This window comes from Sebastes fasciatus, chromosome 6 (assembly GCF_043250625.1).
Source record: "Sebastes fasciatus isolate fSebFas1 chromosome 6, fSebFas1.pri, whole genome shotgun sequence".
NCBI lineage: Eukaryota > Metazoa > Chordata > Actinopteri > Perciformes > Sebastidae > Sebastes > Sebastes fasciatus.
The window spans coordinates 22,585,053-22,603,642 of NC_133800.1; the positions used below are offsets into that span (position 1 = coordinate 22,585,053).

The following is an 18,590-nucleotide window of genomic DNA, read 5'->3' on the forward strand; positions in this document are numbered from 1 at the left end:
TATTTCTTGTTCCTTGACCAGTTTTACTTTATTTTTTATTCCATTTGAATGTTATTTTTGATATATGTTGAGATTCAAAACTAAAATAACTCATCAGAAGATCCAAAAAATATAAAAAAGTAAAACTAAAGATTGAAACTACTATATAATGTTGTTTGACTCAAAACAAGATGCTGATAACCAGAATAATTAACAGCTTTTATCTTTAAAGTTTGTCTCCTGATGATGTGAAACAGTTTTTGTAGCCACATTTTCTTGTGGATTAATCTTAGTTACCGTCTTCAACACATTTTTTTCTAAACAACAAATCCTTAATTTCTCAAGGTATTTCCAAAAATGAATTTCAGATATAAAAAGTATTTATGTGTTCATGTTTTAACAGTGGGTTGCGTAAAAACAATAAAATAATATTAATTAATTTGGGATTGGAATTAGTTTTACTACTTTGTCTATTTGTGTCTGTAGATTTCTCCTAAATTCTCCCAAAGTTAGCATTAGATAACACCTCATTTGCATATTTAAACACAACATTTCAGAAAACTTGTCATGTAAAAAATAATTGTCTTAATGTCAGTAATCAACTGGTGAAGTTTCATGGTGATATCTATTAGTTAAATGTTTTACCCCATTCACCTGTAGAGTCTCCCCTTAAAGAATCCCACAGCTGGAGACAAAGTGTTTGGTATAGTGGAAACAGCAGATGTTATATTGTGGTCTGATTAAACACAAGATGCTGATAACCAGGTTATTAAGTAAAACTGATTTGGAGCTGTATGAAAGTTTAAGACTTGATGATGTAATGCAGTTTAAGTATTGAGTAAACATTATTTATGTTATAACTGTTGATTGTCTTGATTATATCAATGAGATCTAGACGGACAGTGAAGTCAGATTAAAGTCTGAACTAACACTAACGTGTCTGAACATCTCAGAGAATCACAGTTTGACAGATTTTGATATCAGCAGTTTTAGCATCACCAGCTGATCCAATACCGAAATATGGGAAGAGTTTCTCAGTGAAAGTGTCTCTGTGAGTGCAGATGTGAGTCATGTCTTCAGGGTCGTAGAAGGACACCTCCCCGCTGTCATAGTCCAGCTGGACTCTGATCCTCTGGAGACTCTTCTTCACTCCGACTGTCTCACCAGCTTCTTTAGTGTATATTCCACTGCGATGCCTTAAACACCAGATTCCATATTCTGGTGTGGCATATCTCTCTCCCTTCCTGTCAACTGACTCTTTAGCCAAACCAACATTCCAGTCAGGATGGTCTCCCACCTCCACCTCCCAGCTGTGTTTCCCTGAGCTGAAGCCCTCAGAGCCCAGAACAGTGGGATGCTTAGTGTTTCTCTCTGGATTGTCAGGAAGCTGCTGGATTGTGTCTCCATTTCTCACACTGGTCAGATCATCAGACAGATAGAGCCAGCGGTTTGCAGTGTTTGGGTCCAGAATGACAGGACTGAAGTGGACCTTGTCCTTCATCTTCTCCCAGACTCTGAAGGACAGGTTGCCCAGGTGTTTGGCCACATCTACCAGCGCTCCTGAGACCAGCTGTGGATCTGACAGTGAGCACTGGACTCTGGCTCTGGTCTGAGTGGCTTTATAACTGCTGAGGAAGGGCACGATGTGTTTCTGCAGGTCTTCTTCAACAGCAGAGATACTGTCTGACAGAGAGGAGATGTGCTCCTGAATCATCTTCATCTCTCTGCTTATAGTCTTCCCCTTCTGCTCCTCTTCCTCCCTCAGAGCTGCCAGTCTGGACTCCTCTTCCTCTTTCAGGAACTGCTGGAGCTTGTTGAACTCTGCTCTGATCTGCCTCTCTGTGGACAACAGCTGCTTCATGGAGTGTAGAATGACTTCTTTGTATGTTTCCTCCACTTCTTCATATTCTTCCTTCTTGCCCTGTAGAGACTTTAAGTCAGATTTCAGCTGGTCCTTCAGGTCACTGACTGCTTGTTCTATAGGAACCACCTTGTGACTCTGGTGGAGAGAAAACTCACAGACAGGACACAAAGCTCTCTCTTCATCCTTACAGAACAGTTTAGTCTCTTCTTGATGTTTACTACACACCACCATTACCTTCTTCTCTTCTTTTTCTGTCTCAGATGATCCAGCTTTCTGTCTCTCGGCAAACGAGTCAGACAGTTCCTTCAGTGCAAAGTTCACCCCAAGAAGATCCTTTGAGGATTTTCTTTTACAAATAGGACAGTTTTTGTTTTCAGCTTGTTCCCAGAATTTCTTCAGGCAGCTTGAACAGAAGCTGTGGTTGCAGCTCAGAGACACAGGATCTTTGAATGTCTCTGAACACACATGGCAGTTCAGGTAACTTCCAACAACAGCAAGTTTTTCAGCCATTCTTTCAAAAGCAAGACTCACCGAGTTACTGTCCGGTCTCTTGATTACTTCAAATACTCCAAACGTGTGTTTTCCAGCAGAGATCTCACACCCTGTAATGGCGTCTCAGCTCTGATCAACAATGTCAAAATCTATTTTCATTTTTACTTCCCTCTCTCACAAGGTGAATTATTATCATCAGGAAATGCTGCCATGTCATTATGTCACCAGCAGATGGTGTCAGGATGTCATGTTGAACACTTTCCTCTTCATTAAGAACAATACTATTTTTTTTTTTTTAAATCTATAATCAATTTTCATAGACAAAACAAAATAAAATGCAAAATAGGTATAAATAATTGTGACTTCTCCTGTTTTGTTTCGCTAAATAAATAATTGAAATGTTCATAAAATGCCAATAACAAGGAGATGATTATAATGTTTTAGTCTAACGAGGACTGAACATTTCAACAGGCTGACTGACACTAAACCAGTTGTATGACTTTGTTAGTTTCATCCAGTTGGACTAAATATATAGCACTCTCTAAACCTGCATTTATAGGAATTGTAGGAAAGTTGTTATTTACTTTTCATTTACTTTTGTTTATTCTCCTATTCATCACAAGTCAAAGTGGTCAAATGTCTGTGCAATTTATTTTGAGAGAATTTTCCAAAAAGAGAAAACTCACTAAAATGACTGTTGTTTTTTCACATTGTGTCACAGTAAATGTATAAATAATAATCATGATATAGAATCTACATAAAGTCTCTCAACCTGACTGTATTTGTTTTTACTTTCTGGCACATTTTCTCTCTTATTCATTCATTCATTCAATCATTCATTCATTCATTCATGAGTTTTGATGATGATGGTACAGCAGCACAAAATAAATGTTGGCCTCTTAAGAGCTGAAAAGACTCACGTCTGAGATATAACTCAATCTGAATCATGTGTTTGAGATGATTTGACTCATCTGGTGCCTGATGAAGCAACAACAACATCAAGAGACACAGCAGTGATGCATTTCTTAGATACTCTGGACATACAGTATGTCTGACAAACAGGACTGGGGTTTCTGTGAGCACCATATCAGATTGACAGCAAGCTAATATTGATAAATATAAAAATAGAAAGAGTAATTCTATGAGATAAACAAATATACATGTTTATATGTATATTTCTTTATCCATTTTTATCTATTAATTGTTGTTACTTCCACCTCTCAAACCGAAGCACGAGGTGGCGGTAATGTGCATATTACGCATATTACGCAGTTGGTTTTATTGTAGCATAAATGCAATATTATATTTTTTTATAATTTGATTTGTATAAATAGCTAAATATAAACGTTTTTATTAAACTAATATAGCCTACATTAATGTACAAATTGTGGAAATGTATGTTATATGCAATGAAATGCATACAAAAATACATTTGAAGTAGGATATATTACCAAGATATGTGTATAAATATATCCGAGACACGTGCTCAGATATTTACTTGTACTCAATAGCCTTAAGTAATGATCCATTATGTTTTCATATAGCCTAAATCAGTTATGCATTATCTTCTGATTACTATATGCAACACAAATACTATGAAAGTTCCTCTTATTTGTACAGAAATCTACAGAAACACAAACTTCATTAACAGAATATCTCAGACCATACGGAACATAATAAACGTCCAAGAACTGTGACGTCACCTCACAGATAATCTGCACTATGTTAAAGTCAAATCAAATGGAATAATAATCAACAACAACAATTGCGTGCTGTAAACGATAAATGTCAGTTGGGTGTTGTGAATGATGAATGTAAGATGGTGAAAATTATGAAACGTGGCTCATGTTTTCATCAAATCACGACTGTTTTAATCAAATCGGCTTTAAATTAATCACAACACTTGATAATTTATCACTCCATTTTTCAATTCACACCCATTTTTACAGCTACATTATTGATTTGGAGTTGTATGAAAGTATAAGATACACATACATGCAGTACATACACATACATACTGTACATATCCATACAAACACATGTGTACATACATACATAATCATAACATATTCCCAAGAACCCTGTATATTTGGGGTGCCATGTGGAGGGAGACAGTGTGAAGAATATGCATTAAAAGAAAAATCTATCAGAAACTACTAAGAGGAGCAACTATTGATCGACCTGTGCAGCAAACAATAAAATGCATATAAATAAGTAACAGAAAGAAAAAGTTCAGTGTTCAAAATGAGCAACAAAACGTGGACTTTGTCTCTATCTTGTGGCGTTTATGGGAAGTGAAATGTGTCGTATACATGCTGTACATTCAATAATGTTGATGACATTATGCACATGTGAGCATGTTGTCCCTTAAAACTGCATTCAGTAGGTTACAGAATTAATCAAATGTAATAGTGAAATCATTTCTTAAACAATGTTGTCTTCTTGGAAATGCTTATCCATCTCTACAGCCTTCATACACTGTTAGCATTATACAGTCCTGCTGACTGACTCAGCTGGATTAAAGAAACACATCTTTATAGTGAACATCTTAATGCTCCTTAAGGTCAGTTTAGACAGCCATCACTACATCTCTGTGTATACAACCCTCAGTGCTCCCTCTCTTCAGTGAGGCTGTCTAGAACAGACTGGAGTATCAACACAACTTCAACTAACAAAGCTGATCAACAACTGACATGATTCTGCTTGTTTGTTTTTTTTATATGAGATTATAATGATGCAGTGAAGTTGTAGGAGGGTAAAGTTTAACCATCTTTTAAATGTGATTTCTGACTGTTTCTAATGTTGAGAACACACACAGTGAGGTCCAGACCAGTGTGAGAATCAAAACAACTCCATCTAAATTAAATAAGTTGCACAATTCATTTTTTTACAGTCAGGAGAAATTATGTTTTCAAGGAATTTGAAGCTGAAGCGGTTAAGATAATACGGAGAAGATATATTTCATTCCCTCTCCCTCCTAAAGTGAAAGAGGTGAACTTCAAAATCCTGAAGGAGATTTACACAACGAAGGAATTCATAAGACTGAGGTTTAACTTTGATGTGAATAACTGTGTATTTTGTGAAATTGAAAGTTTGGATCGTGTTTTTTTTAATTGTGAATCAGTGAAGTTTTTCTGTAATGAAATGCAGAGCTGGCTACAATCCAAGAGGACTGAGCTGTCACCATTGACAGAGAAAACTGTTGAATTTGGTGATATCTATTAGTTAAATGTTTTACCCCATTCACCTGTAGAGTCTCCCCTTAAAGAATCACACAGCTGGAGACAAAGTGTTTGGTATAGTGGAAACAGCAGATGTTATATTGTGGTCTGATTAAACACAAGATGCTGATAACCAGGTTATTAAGTAAAACTGATTTGGAGCTGTATGAAAGTTTAAGACCTGATGATGTAATGCAGTTTAAGTATTGAGTAAACATTATTTATGTTATAACTGTTGATTGTCTTGATTATATCAATGAGATCTAGACGGACAGTGAAGTCAGATTAAAGTCTGAACTAACACCAACGTGTCTGAACATCTCAGAGAATCTCAGTTTAACAGATTTTGATATCAGCAGTTTTAGCATCACCAGCTGATCCAATACCGAAATATGGGAAGAGTTTCTCAGTGAAAGTGTCTCTGAGAGTGGAGATGTGAGTCATGTCTTCAGGGTCGTAGAAGGACACCTCCCCCTTGTCATAGTCCAGCTGGACTCTGATCCTCTGGAGACTCTTCTTCACACTGACTGTCTCACAAAGACCATTAGTGTATTTTCCACTGCGATGCAATAAACACCAGATTCCATATTTTGGTGTGGCATATCTCTCCCTTCCTGTCAGCTGACTCTTCAGTCAAACCTACATTCCAGTCAGGATGGTCTCCCACCTCCACCTCCCAGCTGTGTTTCCCTGAGCTGAAGCCCTCAGAGCCCAGAACATCGGAAGAATTTGTGTTTCTCTCTGGATTGTCAGGAAGCTGCTGGTTTGTGTCTCCATGTCTCACACTGGTCAGATCATCAGACAGATAGAGACAGTGGTTTGCAGTGTTCGGGTCCAGAATGACAGGACTGAAGTGGACCTTGTCCTTCATCTTCTCCCAGACTCTGAAGGACAGGTTGCCCAGATGTTTGGCCACATCTATCAGCGCTCCTGAGACCAGCTGTGGATCTGACAGTGAGCACTGGACTCTGGCTCTGGTCTGAGTGGCTTTATAACTGCTGAGGAAGGGCACGTTGTGTTTCTGCAGGTCTTCTTCAACAGCAGAGATACTGTCTGACAGAGAGGAGATGTGCTCCTGAATCATCTTCATCTCTCTGCTGATAGTCTTCCCCTTCTGCTCCTCTTCCTCCCTCAGAGCTGCCAGTCTGGACTCCTCTTCCTCTTTCAGGAACTGCTGGTACTTGTTGAACTCTGCTCTGATCTGCTTCTCTGTGGACAACAGCTGCTTCTTGGAGTGTTTAACCATTTCATCATATTTTTTCTCTACTTGTTTGTGTTTGTCCCTCTTGTCCTGTAGAGACTTTAAGTCAGATTTCAGGTCACTGACTGCTTGTTCTATAGGAACCACCTTGTGACTCTGGTGGAGAGAAAACTCACAGACAGGACACAAAGCTCTCTCTTCATCCTTACAGAACAGTTTAGTCTCTCCTGGATGTTTACTACACACCACCTCCAGCTTCTTCTCTTCTTTTTCTGTCTCAGATGATCCAGCTTTCTGTCTCTCAGCAAACGCGTCAGACAGTTCCTTCAGTGCAAAGTTCACCCCAAAATTATCCTTTGAGGATTTTCTTTTACAAATGGGACAGTTTTTGTTTTTAGCTTGTTCCCAGAATTTCTTCAGGCAGCTTGAACAGAAGCTGTGGTTGCAGCTCAGAGACACAGGATCTATGAATGTCTCTGAACACACATGGCAGTTCAGGTAACTTCCAAAAACAGCAAGTTTTTCAGCCATTCTTTCAAAAGCAAGACTCACCGAGTTACTCTCCGGTCTCTTGATTACTTCAAATACTCCAAATGTGTGTTTTCCAGCAGAGATCTCACACCCTGTAATGGCGTCTCAGCTCTGATCAACAATGTCAAAGTCTATTTTCATTTTTACTTCCCTCTCTCACAAGGTGAATTATTAACAGCAGGAAATGCTGCCATGTCATTATGTCACCAGCAGATGGTGTCAGGATGTCATGTTGAACACTTTCCTCTTCATTAAGAACAATACCATTTTATTTTATTTAACTCTATAATCAATTTTCATAGACAAAACAAAATAAAATGCAAAATATGTATAAATAATTGTGACTTTTCCTGTTTTGTTTCGCTAAATAAATAATAGAAATGTTCATAAAATGCCAAAAACAAGGAGATGATTGTAATGTTTTAGTCTAACGAGGACTGAACATTTCAACAGGCTGACTGACACTAAACCAGTTGCATGACATTGTTAGTTTCATCCAGTTGGACTAAATATATAGCACTCTCTAAACCTGCATTTATAGGAATTGTAGGAAAGTTGTTATTTACTTTTCATTTACTTTTGTTTATTCTCCTATTCATCATAAGTTAAAGTGATCAAATGTCTGTGCAATTTATTTTTAGAGTATTTTCCAAAAATAGAAAACTCACTAAAATGACTGTTGTTTTTTCACATTGTGTCACAGTAAATGTACAAATAATAATCATGATATAGAATCTACATAAAGTCTCTCAACCTGACTGTATTTGTTTTACTTTCTGGCACATTTTCTCTCTCATTCATTCATTCATTCATTCATGAGTTTTGATGATGATGGTACAGCAGCACAAAATAAGTGTTGGCCTCTTAAGAGCTGAAAAGACTCATGTCTGAGATATAATTCAATCTGAATCATGTGCTTGAGATGATTTGACTCATCTGGTGCCTGATGAAGCAACAACAACATCAAGAGACACAGCAGTGATGCATTTCTTAGATACTCTGGACATACAGTATGTCTGACAAACAGAACTGGGGTTTCTGTGAGCACCATATCTGATTGACAGCAAGCTAATATTGATAAATATAGAATTAGAAAGAGTAATTCTATGAGATAAACAAATATACATGTTTATATGTATATTTTTTTATCCATTTTTATGTATTAATTGTTGTTACTTCCACCTCTCAAACCGAAGCACGAGGTGGCCAAGGGTAATGTGCATATTACGCATATTACGCAGTTGGTTTTATTGTAGCATATATGCAATATTATATTTGTTTACAATTGTATTTGTATAAATAGCTACATATAAACGTTTTTATTAAACTAATATAGCCTACATTAATGTACAAATTATGGAAATGTATGTTATATGAAATGAAATGCATAAAAAAATACATTTGAAGTATATATTACCAAGATATGTGTATAAATATATCCAAGACACGTGCTCAGATATTTACTTGTATTCAATAGCTTTAAGTAATGATCCATTATGTTTTCATATAGCCTAAATCAGTTATGCATTATCTTCTGATTACTATATGCAACACAAATACTATGAAAGTTCCTCTTATTTGTACAGAAATCTACAGAAACACAAACTTCATTAACAGAATATCTCAGACCATACGGAACATAATAAACGTCCAAGAACTGTGACGTCACCTCACAGATAATCTGCACTATGTTAAAGTCAAATCAAATGGAATAATCAACAACAACAATTGCGTGCTGTAAACGATAAATGTCAGTTGGGTGTTGTGAATGATGAATGTAAGATGGTGAAAATTATGAAACGTGGCTCATGTTTTCATCAGATCACGACTGTTTTAATCAAATCGGCTTTAAATTAATCACACCACTTGATAATTTATCACTCCATTTTTCAATTCACACCCATTTTTACAGCTACACTTTTCAATTCAAATAGTTTTTCATCACCTCCATTTTTTTATTTTTTAATTCATTTTTATTTGGAGACGTTGACACTTTACATGATCAAGGAATGCACATGTTTGTAGCATGATGTAATGAGCAGCATGTACTTAAATGAGTGTTTACATTTTTTTCTTTTTTTTAGTGTACATATACAATAAACATTGTGCCCACCCATCCCATCCCACCCGCCTATTCGTGGGGTACACACCTACAGTATCAGAGAGGGAAAGGAGAAGAAAAACAAAAAGAAAAAAAAAAAAGAAAAAATCAAATCTGGATCGCATTTAGCTACGCACAATGTCTAAATAATGGGAAAAAATAAAAAAGTTAAATATATACACGTATACATACATACATACCTGCATATACACATATACACACATATATACATATGGAATTCATAAGACTGAGGTTTAACTTTGATGTGAATAACTGTGTATTTTGTGAAATTGAAAGTTTGGAAAGTGTTTTTTTTAATTGTGAATCAGTGAAGTTTTTCTGTAATGACATGCAGAGCTGGCTACAATCCAAGAGGACTGAGCTGTCACCATTGACAGAGAAAACGGTCAAATTTGGTGATATCTATTAGTTAAATGTTTTACCCTATTCACCTGTAGAGTCTCCCCTTAAAGAATCACACAGCTGGAGACAAAGTGTTTGGTATAGTGGAAACAGCAGATGTTATATTGTGGTCTGATTAAACACAAGATGCTGATAACCAGGTTATTAAGTCAAACTGATTTGGAGCTGTATGAAAGATTAAGACCTGATGATGTAATGCAGTTTAAGTATTGAGTAAATAGTATTTATGTTATAACTGTTGATTGTCTTGATTATATCAATGAGAGCTAGACGGACAGTGAAGTCAGATTAAAGTCTGAGCTAACACCAACGTGTCTGAACATCTCAGAGAATCTCAGTTTGACAGATTTTGATTTCAGCAGTTTTAGCATCACCAGCCTTTCCAATACAGAAATATGGGAAGAGTTTCTCAGTGAAAGTGTCTTTGAGAGTGCAGAAGTGAGTCATGTCTTCAGGGTCATAGAAGGACACCTCCCCCTTGTCATAGTCCAGCTGGACTCTGATCCTCTGGAGACTCTTCTTCACTCCGACTGTCTCACCAGCTTCTTTAGTGTATATTCCACTGCGATGCCTTAAACACCAGATTCCATATTCTGGTGTGGCATATCTCTCTCCCTTCCTGTCAACTGACTCTTTAGCCAAACCTACAACCCACCCAGGATGGTCTCCCACCTCCACCTTCCAGCTGTGTTTCCCTGAGCTGAAGCCCTCAGAGCCCAGAACAGTGGCAGAATTTGTGTTTCTCTCTGGATTGTCAGGAAGCTGCTGGTTTGTGTCTCCACGTCTCACACTGGTCAGATCATCAGACAGATAGAGCCAGCGGCCTGCAGTGTTTGGGTCCAGAATGACAGGACTGAAGTAGACCTTGTCCTTCATCTTCTCCCAGACTCTGAAGGACAGGTTGCCCAGATGTTTGGCCACATCTACCAGCGCTCCTGAGACCAGCTGTGGATCTGACAGTGAGCACTGGACTCTGGCTCTGGTCTGAGTGGCTTTATAACTGCTGAGGAAGGGCACGCTGTGTTTCTGCAGGACTTCTTCAACAGCAGAGATACTGTCTGACAGAGAGGAGATGTGCTCCTGAATCATCTTCATCTCTCTGCTGATAGTCTTCCCCTTCTGCTCCTCTTCCTCCCTCAGAGCTGCCAGTCTGGACTCCTCTTCCTCTTTCAGGAACTGCTGGAGCTTGTTGAACTCTGCTCTGATCTGCTTCTCTGTGGACAACAGCTGCTTCTTGGAGTGTTTAACCATTTCATCATATTTGTTCTCCACTTGTTTGTGTTTGTCCCTCTTGTCCTGTAGAGACTTTAAGTCAGATTTCAGCTGGTCCTTCAGGTCACTGACTGCTTGTTCTATAGGAACCACCTTGTGACCCTGGTGGAGAGAAAACTCACAGACAGGACACAAAGCTCTCTCTTCATCCTTACAGAACAGTTTAGTCTCTTCTTGATGTTTACACACCACCATTACCTTCTTCTCTTCTTTTTCTCTCTCAGATGATCCAGCTTTCTGTCTCTCAGCAAACGAGTCAGACAGTTCCTTTAGTGCAAAGTTCACCACAAGATCATCATTTGAGGATTTTCTTTTACAAATAGGACAGTTTTTGGTTTTAGCTTGTTCCCAGAATTTCTTCAGGCAGCTTGAACAGAAGCTGTGGTTGCAGCTCAGAGACACAGGATCTCTGAATGTCTCTGAACACACATGGCAGTTCAGGTAACTTCCAACAACAGCAAGTTTTTCAGCCATTCTTTCAAAAGCAAGACTCACCGAGTTACTGTCCGGTCTCTTGATTACTTCAAATACTCCAAATGTGTGATTTCCAGCAGAGATCTCACATCCTGTAATGGCGTCTCAGCTCTGATCAACAATGTCAAAATCTATTTTCATTTTTACTTCCCTCTCTCACAAGGTGAATTATTATCAGCAGGAAATGCTGCCATGTCATTATGTCACCAGCAGATGGTGTCAGGATGTCATGTTGAACACTTTCCTCTTCATTAAGAACAATACCATTTAATTTTTTTTAACTCTATAATCAATTTTCATAAACAAAACAAAATAAAATGCAAAATATGTATAAATAATTGTGACTTCTCCTGTTTTTTTTCTCTAAATAAATAATAGAAATGTTCATAAAATGCCAAAAACAAGGAGATGATTGTAATGTTTTAGTCTAACCAGGACTGAACATTTCAACAGGCTGACTGACACTAAACCAGTTGCATGACTTTGTTAGTTTCATCCAGTTGGAATAAATATATAGCACTCTCTAAACCTGCACTTATAGGAATTGTAGGAAAGTTGTTATTTACTTTTCATTTACTTTTGTTTATTCTCCTATTCATCACAAGTCAAAGTGGTCAAATGTCTGTGCAATTTATTTTGTTTCATGAATGATATCAAACCATTCTGAGACAGAAAAAAACTTTTAGTCACAAGGTAGGAGCTGCAATCAGTTTTTGGGAGGTGTAAAGTCAGTAAAATCAAAGCAAAGACTGTGTGACTTTATGACAGCTGCTAAATCAGGCCATGTGGCAGACGGATGCTTTTGATAAAAATATGTTATTTTGTTACAGCAATAATTGTTCAAAGAAAAGTAAATTAAAGAACGGGTGTAACGTGATCCACATGTATGCAGAAAATGTTCATGTATTGACACAGCTCTGCATGAGTCAAGCTTTATATCAAACTTTTTGTAATAATGTTGCAGAGATATCATACATGCTGATATTACTAATATCTTGGGTGAGGGGGTTTTCTGTGCTTCTCTGTGCTGCCTGTGATATTCGGGGACACACAGGCCATTTCTTTCACCACCTGCAGGAAATCATCTTGTGTAGGTAGCCTACTCTATCTTACTGCTGCAGGATAACTGTCACTGCTTCTAGTCAGCACTAAATTAAAGGCAAATCAAATGGAGTAATCAAATATTCCGATCATGCTCACTTTGATTAGTAGCCTCATGATCAAATATTGCTGACAGCAGCAGGCGGAGTTAAAGGAAGCTTCAATAGCCCAATGTCAATCACAGCAGCTCCTCTCATCAGCAACACACAGTTTAATGAGCCAAGACTTCAGGAGAAAACTCTTCTCGTCATACTTTGTCATTATTGCCAGCTATAGTGGGAAATGTTGATTTACCAGAAGATAAAGGAAGAAATATATCATATGTTTTCAGTTGTACTCACTTTATGTTTATCTACACTGTAGCCTACTCAAGGTGACATTTGATGTGACTGCATCATTGGAGCTAAATAAATGCAGTATTGCCAACAGACATTATATTTTCAGTTGGTTTAATTGTGGCATATATGCAATATTATATTTGTTTACAATTTGATTTGTATAAATAGCTACATATAAACGTTTCTATTAAACTAATATAGCCTACATTGATGTACAAATTGTGGAAATGTATGTTATATGAAATGAAATGCATACAAAAATACATTTAAAGTAGGATATATTACCAAGATATGTGTATAAATACATCTAAGACAGATATTTACTTGTATTCAATAGCTTTAAGTAATGATCCATTATGTTTTCATATAGCCTAAATCAGTTATGCATTATCTTCTGATAACTATATGCAACACAAATACTATGAAAGTTCCTCTTATTTGTACAGAAATCTACAGAAACACAAACTTCATTAACAGAATATCTCAGACCATACGGAACATAATAAACGTCCAAGAACTGTGACGTCACCTCACAGATAATCTGCACTATGTTAAAGTCAAATCAAATGGAATAATCAACAACAACAATTGCGTGCTGTAAACGATAAATGTCAGTTGGGTGTTGTGAATGATGAATGTAAGATGGTGAAAATTATGAAACGTGGCTCATGTTTTCATCAAATCACGACTGTTTTAATCAAATCGGCTTTAAATTAATCACACCACTTGATAATTTATCACTCAATTTCTCAATTCACACCCATTTTTACAGCTACATTATTGATTTGGAGTTGTATGAAAGTATAAGATACACATACATACAGTACATACACATACATACTGTACATATCCATACAAACACATGTGTACATACATACATAATCATAACATATTCCCAAGAACCCTGTATATTTGGGGAGCCATGTGGAGGGAGACAGTGTGAAGAATATGCATTAATAGAAAAATCTATCAGAAACTACTAAGAGGAGCAACTATTGATCGACCTGTGCAGCAAACAATAAAATGCATATCAATAAGTAACAGAAAGAAAAAGTTAAGTGTTCAAAATGAGCAACAAAACGTGGACTTTGTCTCCATCTTGTGGCGTTTATGGGAAGTGAAATGTGTCCATGCAATCACATGTCGTATACATGCTGTACATTCAATAATGTTGATGACATTATGCACATGTGAGCATGTTGTCCCTGAAAACTGCATTCAGTAGGTACATACAGAATTAATCAAATGTAAAAGTGAAATCATTTCTTAAACAATGTTGTCGTCTTGGAAATGCTTATCCATCTCTACAGCCTTCATACACTGTGTTAGCATTATACAGTCCTGCTGACTGACTCAACTGGATTAAAGAAACACATCTTTATAGTGAACATCTTAATGCTCCTTAAGGTCAGTTTAGACAGCCATCACTACATCTCTGTGTATACAACCCTCAGTGCTCCCTCTCTTCAGTGAGGCTGTCTAGAACAGACTGGAGTATCAACACAACTTCAACTAACAAAGCTGATCAACAACTGACATGATTCTGCTTGTTTTTTTTTTTTATATGAGATTATAATGATGCAGTGAAGTTGTAGGAGGGTAAAGTTTAACCATCTTTTAAATGTGATTTCTGACTGTTTCTAATGTTGAGAACACACACAGTGAGGTCCAGACCAGTGTGAGAATCAAAACAACTCCATCTAAATTAAACAAGTTGCACAATTCATTTTTTTACAGTCAGGAGAAATTATGTTTTCAAGGAATTTGAAGCTGAAGCGGTTAAGATAATACGGAGAAGATATATTTCATTCCCTCTTCCTCCTAAAGTGAAAGAGGTGAACTTCAAAATCCTGAATGAGATTTACCCAACGAAGGAATTCATAAGACTGAGGTTTAACTTTGATGTGAATAACTGTGTATTTTGTCAAATTGAAAGTTTGGAACGTGTTTTTTTTAATTGTGAATCAGTGAAGTTTTTCTGTAATGACATGCAGAGCTGGCTACAATCCAAGAGGACGGAGCTGTCACCATTGACAGAGAAAACGGTCAAATTTGGTGATATCTATTAGTTAAATGTTTTACCCCATTCACCTGTAGAGTCTCCCCTTAAAGAATCACACAGCTGGAGACAAAGTGTTTGGTATAGTGGAAACAGCAGATGTTATATTGTGGTCTGATTAAACACGAGATGCTGATAACCAGGTTATTAAGTAAAACTGATTTGGAGTTGTATGAAAGTTTAAGACTTGATGATGTAATGCAGTTTAAGTATTGAGTAAATCTTATTTATGTTATAACTGTTGATTGTCTTGATTATATCAATGAGATCTAGACGGACAGTGAAGTCAGATTAAAGTCTGAACTAACACCAACGTGTCTGAACATCTCAGAGAATCTCAGTTTGACAGATTTTGATATCAGCAGTTTTAGCATCACCAGCCTCTCCAATACTGAAATATGGGAAGAGTTTCTCAGTGAAAGTGTCTCTGTGAGTGTAGATGTCAGTCATGTCTTCAGGGTCGTAGAAGGACACCTCCCCCTTGTCATAGTCCAGCTGGACTCTGATCCTCTGGAGACTCTTCTTCACGCTGACTGTCTCATCAAGACCATTAGTGTATTTTCCACTGTCATTAACTAAACACCAGATACCATATTTTGGTGTGGCATATATCTTCCCCTTCCTGTCAGCTGACTCTTTAGTCAAACCTACATTCCAGTCAGGATGGTCTCCCACCTCCACCTCCCAGCTGTGTTTCCCTGAGCTGAAGCCCTCAGAGCCCAGAACAGTGGCAGAATTTGTGTTTCTCTCTGGATTGTCAGGAAGCTGCTGGATTGTGTCTCCACTTCTCACACTGGTCAGATCATCAGACAGATAGAGCCAGGGGTATGCAGTGTTTGGGTCCAGAATGACAGGACTGAAGTGGACCTTGTCCTTCATCTTCTCCCAGACTCTGAAGGACAGGTTGCCCAGGTGTTTGGCCACATCTACCAGCGCTCCTGAGACCAGCTGTGGATCTGACAGTGAGCACTGGACTCTGGCTCTGGTCTGAATGGGTTTATAACTGCTGAGGAAGGGCACGCTGTGTTTCTGCAGGTCTTCTTCAACAGCAGAGATACTGTCTGACAGAGAGGAGATGTGCTCCTGAATCATCTTCATCTCTCTGCTGATAGTCTTCCCCTTCTGCTCCTCTTCCTCCCTCAGAGCTGCCAGTCTGGACTCCTCTTCCTCTTTCAGGAACTGCTGGAGCTTGTTGAACTCTGCTCTGATCTGCTTCTCTGTGGACAACAGCTGCTTCTTGGAGTGTTTAACCATTTCATCATATGTTTTCTCTACTTGTTTGTGTTTGTCCCTCTTGTCCTGTAGAGACTTTAAGTCAGATTTCAGGTCACTGACTGCTTGTTCTATAGGAACCACCTTGTGACTCTGGTGGAGAGAAAACTCACAGACAGGACACACAGCTCTCTCTTCATCCTTACAGAACAGTTTAGGCTCTTCTTGATGTTTACTACAAACCACCTCCACCTTCTTCTCTTCTTTTTCTGTCTCAGATGATCCAGCTTTCTGTCTCTCAGCAAACGAGTCAGACAGTTCCTTCAGTGCAAAGTTCACCCCAGGATAAGCCTTTGAGGATTTTCTTTTACAAATGGGACAGTTTTTGTTTTCAGCTTGTTCCCAGAATTTCTTCAGGCAGCTTGAACAGAAGCTGTGGTTGCAGCTCAGAGACACAGGATCTCTGAATGTCTCTGAACACACATGGCAGTTCAGGTATCTTCCAACAACAGCAAGTTTTTCAGCCATTCTTTCAAAAGCAAGACTCACCGAGTTACTGTCCGGTCTCTTGATTACTTCAAATACTCCAAATGTGTGTTTTCCTGCAGAGATCTCACACCCTGTAATGGCGTCTCAGCTCTGATCAACAATGTCAAAGTCTATTTTCATTTTTACTACCCTCTCTCACAGGGTGAATTATTATCAGCAAGAAATGCTGCCATGTCATTATGTCACCAGCAGATGGTGTCAGGATGTCATGTTGAACACTTTCCTCTTCATTAAGAACAATACCATTTCATTTATTTTAAATCTATAATAAACAAAACTAAATTAAATGCAAAATATGTATAAATAATTGTGACTTCTCCTGCTTTGTTTCGCTAAATAAATAATAGAAATGTTCATAAAATGCCAAAAACAAGGAGATGATTGTAATGTTTTAGTCTAACGAGGACTGAACATTTCAACAGACTGACTGACACTAAACCAGTTGCATGACTTTGTTAGTTTCATCCAGTTGGACTAAATATATAGCACTCTCTAAACCTGCAGAAAACTCACTAAAATGACTGTTGTTTTTCCACATTGTGTCACAGTAAATGTACAAATAATAATCATGATATAGAATCTACATAAAGTCTCTCAACCTGACTGTATTTGTTTTACTTTCTGGCACATTTTCTCTCTCATTCATTCATTCATTCATTCATTCATTCATGAGTTTTGATGATGATGGTACAGCAGAACAAAATAAATGTTGGCCTCTTAAGAGCTGAAAAGACTCATGTCTGAGATATAATTCAGTCTGAATCATGTGTTTGAGATGATTTGACTCATCTGGTGCCTGATGAAGCAACAACAACATCAAGAGACACAGCAGTGATGCATTTCTTAGATACTCTGGACATTCAGTATGTCTGACAAACAGAACTGGGGTTTCTGTGAGCACCATATCTGATTGACAGCAAGCTAATATTGATAAATATAGAATTAGTAAGAGTAATTCTATGAGATAAACAAATATACATGTTTACATGTATATTTGTTTATCCATTATTATCTATTTAATTTGTGTTACTTCCACCTCTCAAACCGAAGCACGAGGTGGCGGTAATGTGCATATTACGCATATTACGCAGTTGGTTTTATTGTAGCATATATGCAATATTATATTTGTTTACAATTGTATTTGTATAAATAGCTACATATAAACGTTTTTATTACACTAATATAGCCTACATTAATGTACAAATTGTGGAAATGTATGTTATATGTAATGAAATGCATACAAAAATACATTTGAAGTAGGATATATTACCAAGATATGTGTATAAATATATCCAAGACAGATATTTACTTGTATTCAATAGCCTTAAGTAAAGATCCATTATGTTTTCATATAGCCTAAATCAGTTATGCATTATCTTCTGATTACTATATGCAACACAAATACTATAAAAGTTCCTCTTATTTGTACAGAAATCTACAGAAACACAAACTTCATTAACAGAATATCTCAGACCATACGGAACATAATAAACGTCCAAGAACTGTGACGTCACCTCACAGATAATCTGCACTATGTTAAAGTCAAATCAAATGGAATAATCAACAACAACAATTGCGTGCTGTAAACGATAAATGTCAGTCGGGTGTTGTGAATGATGAATGTAAGATGGTGAAAATTATGAAACGTGGCTCATGTTTTCATCAAATCACGACTGTTTTAATCAAATCGGCTTTAAATTAATCACACCACTTGATAATTTATCACTCCATTTTTCAATTCACACCCATTTTTACAGCTACATTTATCAATTC

At 37.3% G+C, this 18,590-nt stretch overlaps 4 protein-coding genes across 4 annotated transcripts; all 4 read right to left on the reverse strand.

Moving 5' to 3' along the window:
- On the reverse strand, positions 1-2,470 carry LOC141769430 (E3 ubiquitin-protein ligase TRIM35-like). Its single transcript, XM_074638487.1, has one exon. The coding sequence runs from the start codon at positions 2,351-2,353 to the stop codon at positions 929-931; it is 1,425 nt and encodes a 474-aa protein (XP_074494588.1). The 5' UTR covers positions 2,354-2,470; the 3' UTR covers positions 1-928.
- Positions 2,471-4,183: 1,713 nt separating this feature from the next.
- LOC141769433 (E3 ubiquitin-protein ligase TRIM35-like) lies at positions 4,184-7,422 on the reverse strand. The gene is made up of 2 exons (XM_074638491.1): positions 5,574-7,422; positions 4,184-5,512 (listed from the first exon to the last, which is right to left on the reverse strand). Exon 1 carries the CDS (start codon positions 7,286-7,288, stop codon positions 6,101-6,103), a length of 1,188 nt encoding a protein of 395 aa, XP_074494592.1. The 5' UTR covers positions 7,289-7,422; the 3' UTR covers positions 4,184-5,512; positions 5,574-6,100.
- A 2,257-nt stretch (positions 7,423-9,679) lies between these two features.
- On the reverse strand, positions 9,680-11,699 carry LOC141769431 (zinc-binding protein A33-like). Its single transcript, XM_074638488.1, has 2 exons — positions 9,833-11,699; positions 9,680-9,771 (listed from the first exon to the last, which is right to left on the reverse strand). The coding sequence occupies exon 1, from the start codon at positions 11,556-11,558 to the stop codon at positions 10,137-10,139; it is 1,422 nt and encodes a 473-aa protein (XP_074494589.1). The 5' UTR covers positions 11,559-11,699; the 3' UTR covers positions 9,680-9,771; positions 9,833-10,136.
- A 1,964-nt stretch (positions 11,700-13,663) lies between these two features.
- LOC141769434 (nuclear factor 7, brain-like) lies at positions 13,664-16,937 on the reverse strand. Its single transcript, XM_074638492.1, has 2 exons — positions 15,080-16,937; positions 13,664-15,018 (listed from the first exon to the last, which is right to left on the reverse strand). The coding sequence occupies exon 1, from the start codon at positions 16,794-16,796 to the stop codon at positions 15,384-15,386; it is 1,413 nt and encodes a 470-aa protein (XP_074494593.1). The 5' UTR covers positions 16,797-16,937; the 3' UTR covers positions 13,664-15,018; positions 15,080-15,383.
- Positions 16,938-18,590: the final 1,653 nt, after the last annotated feature.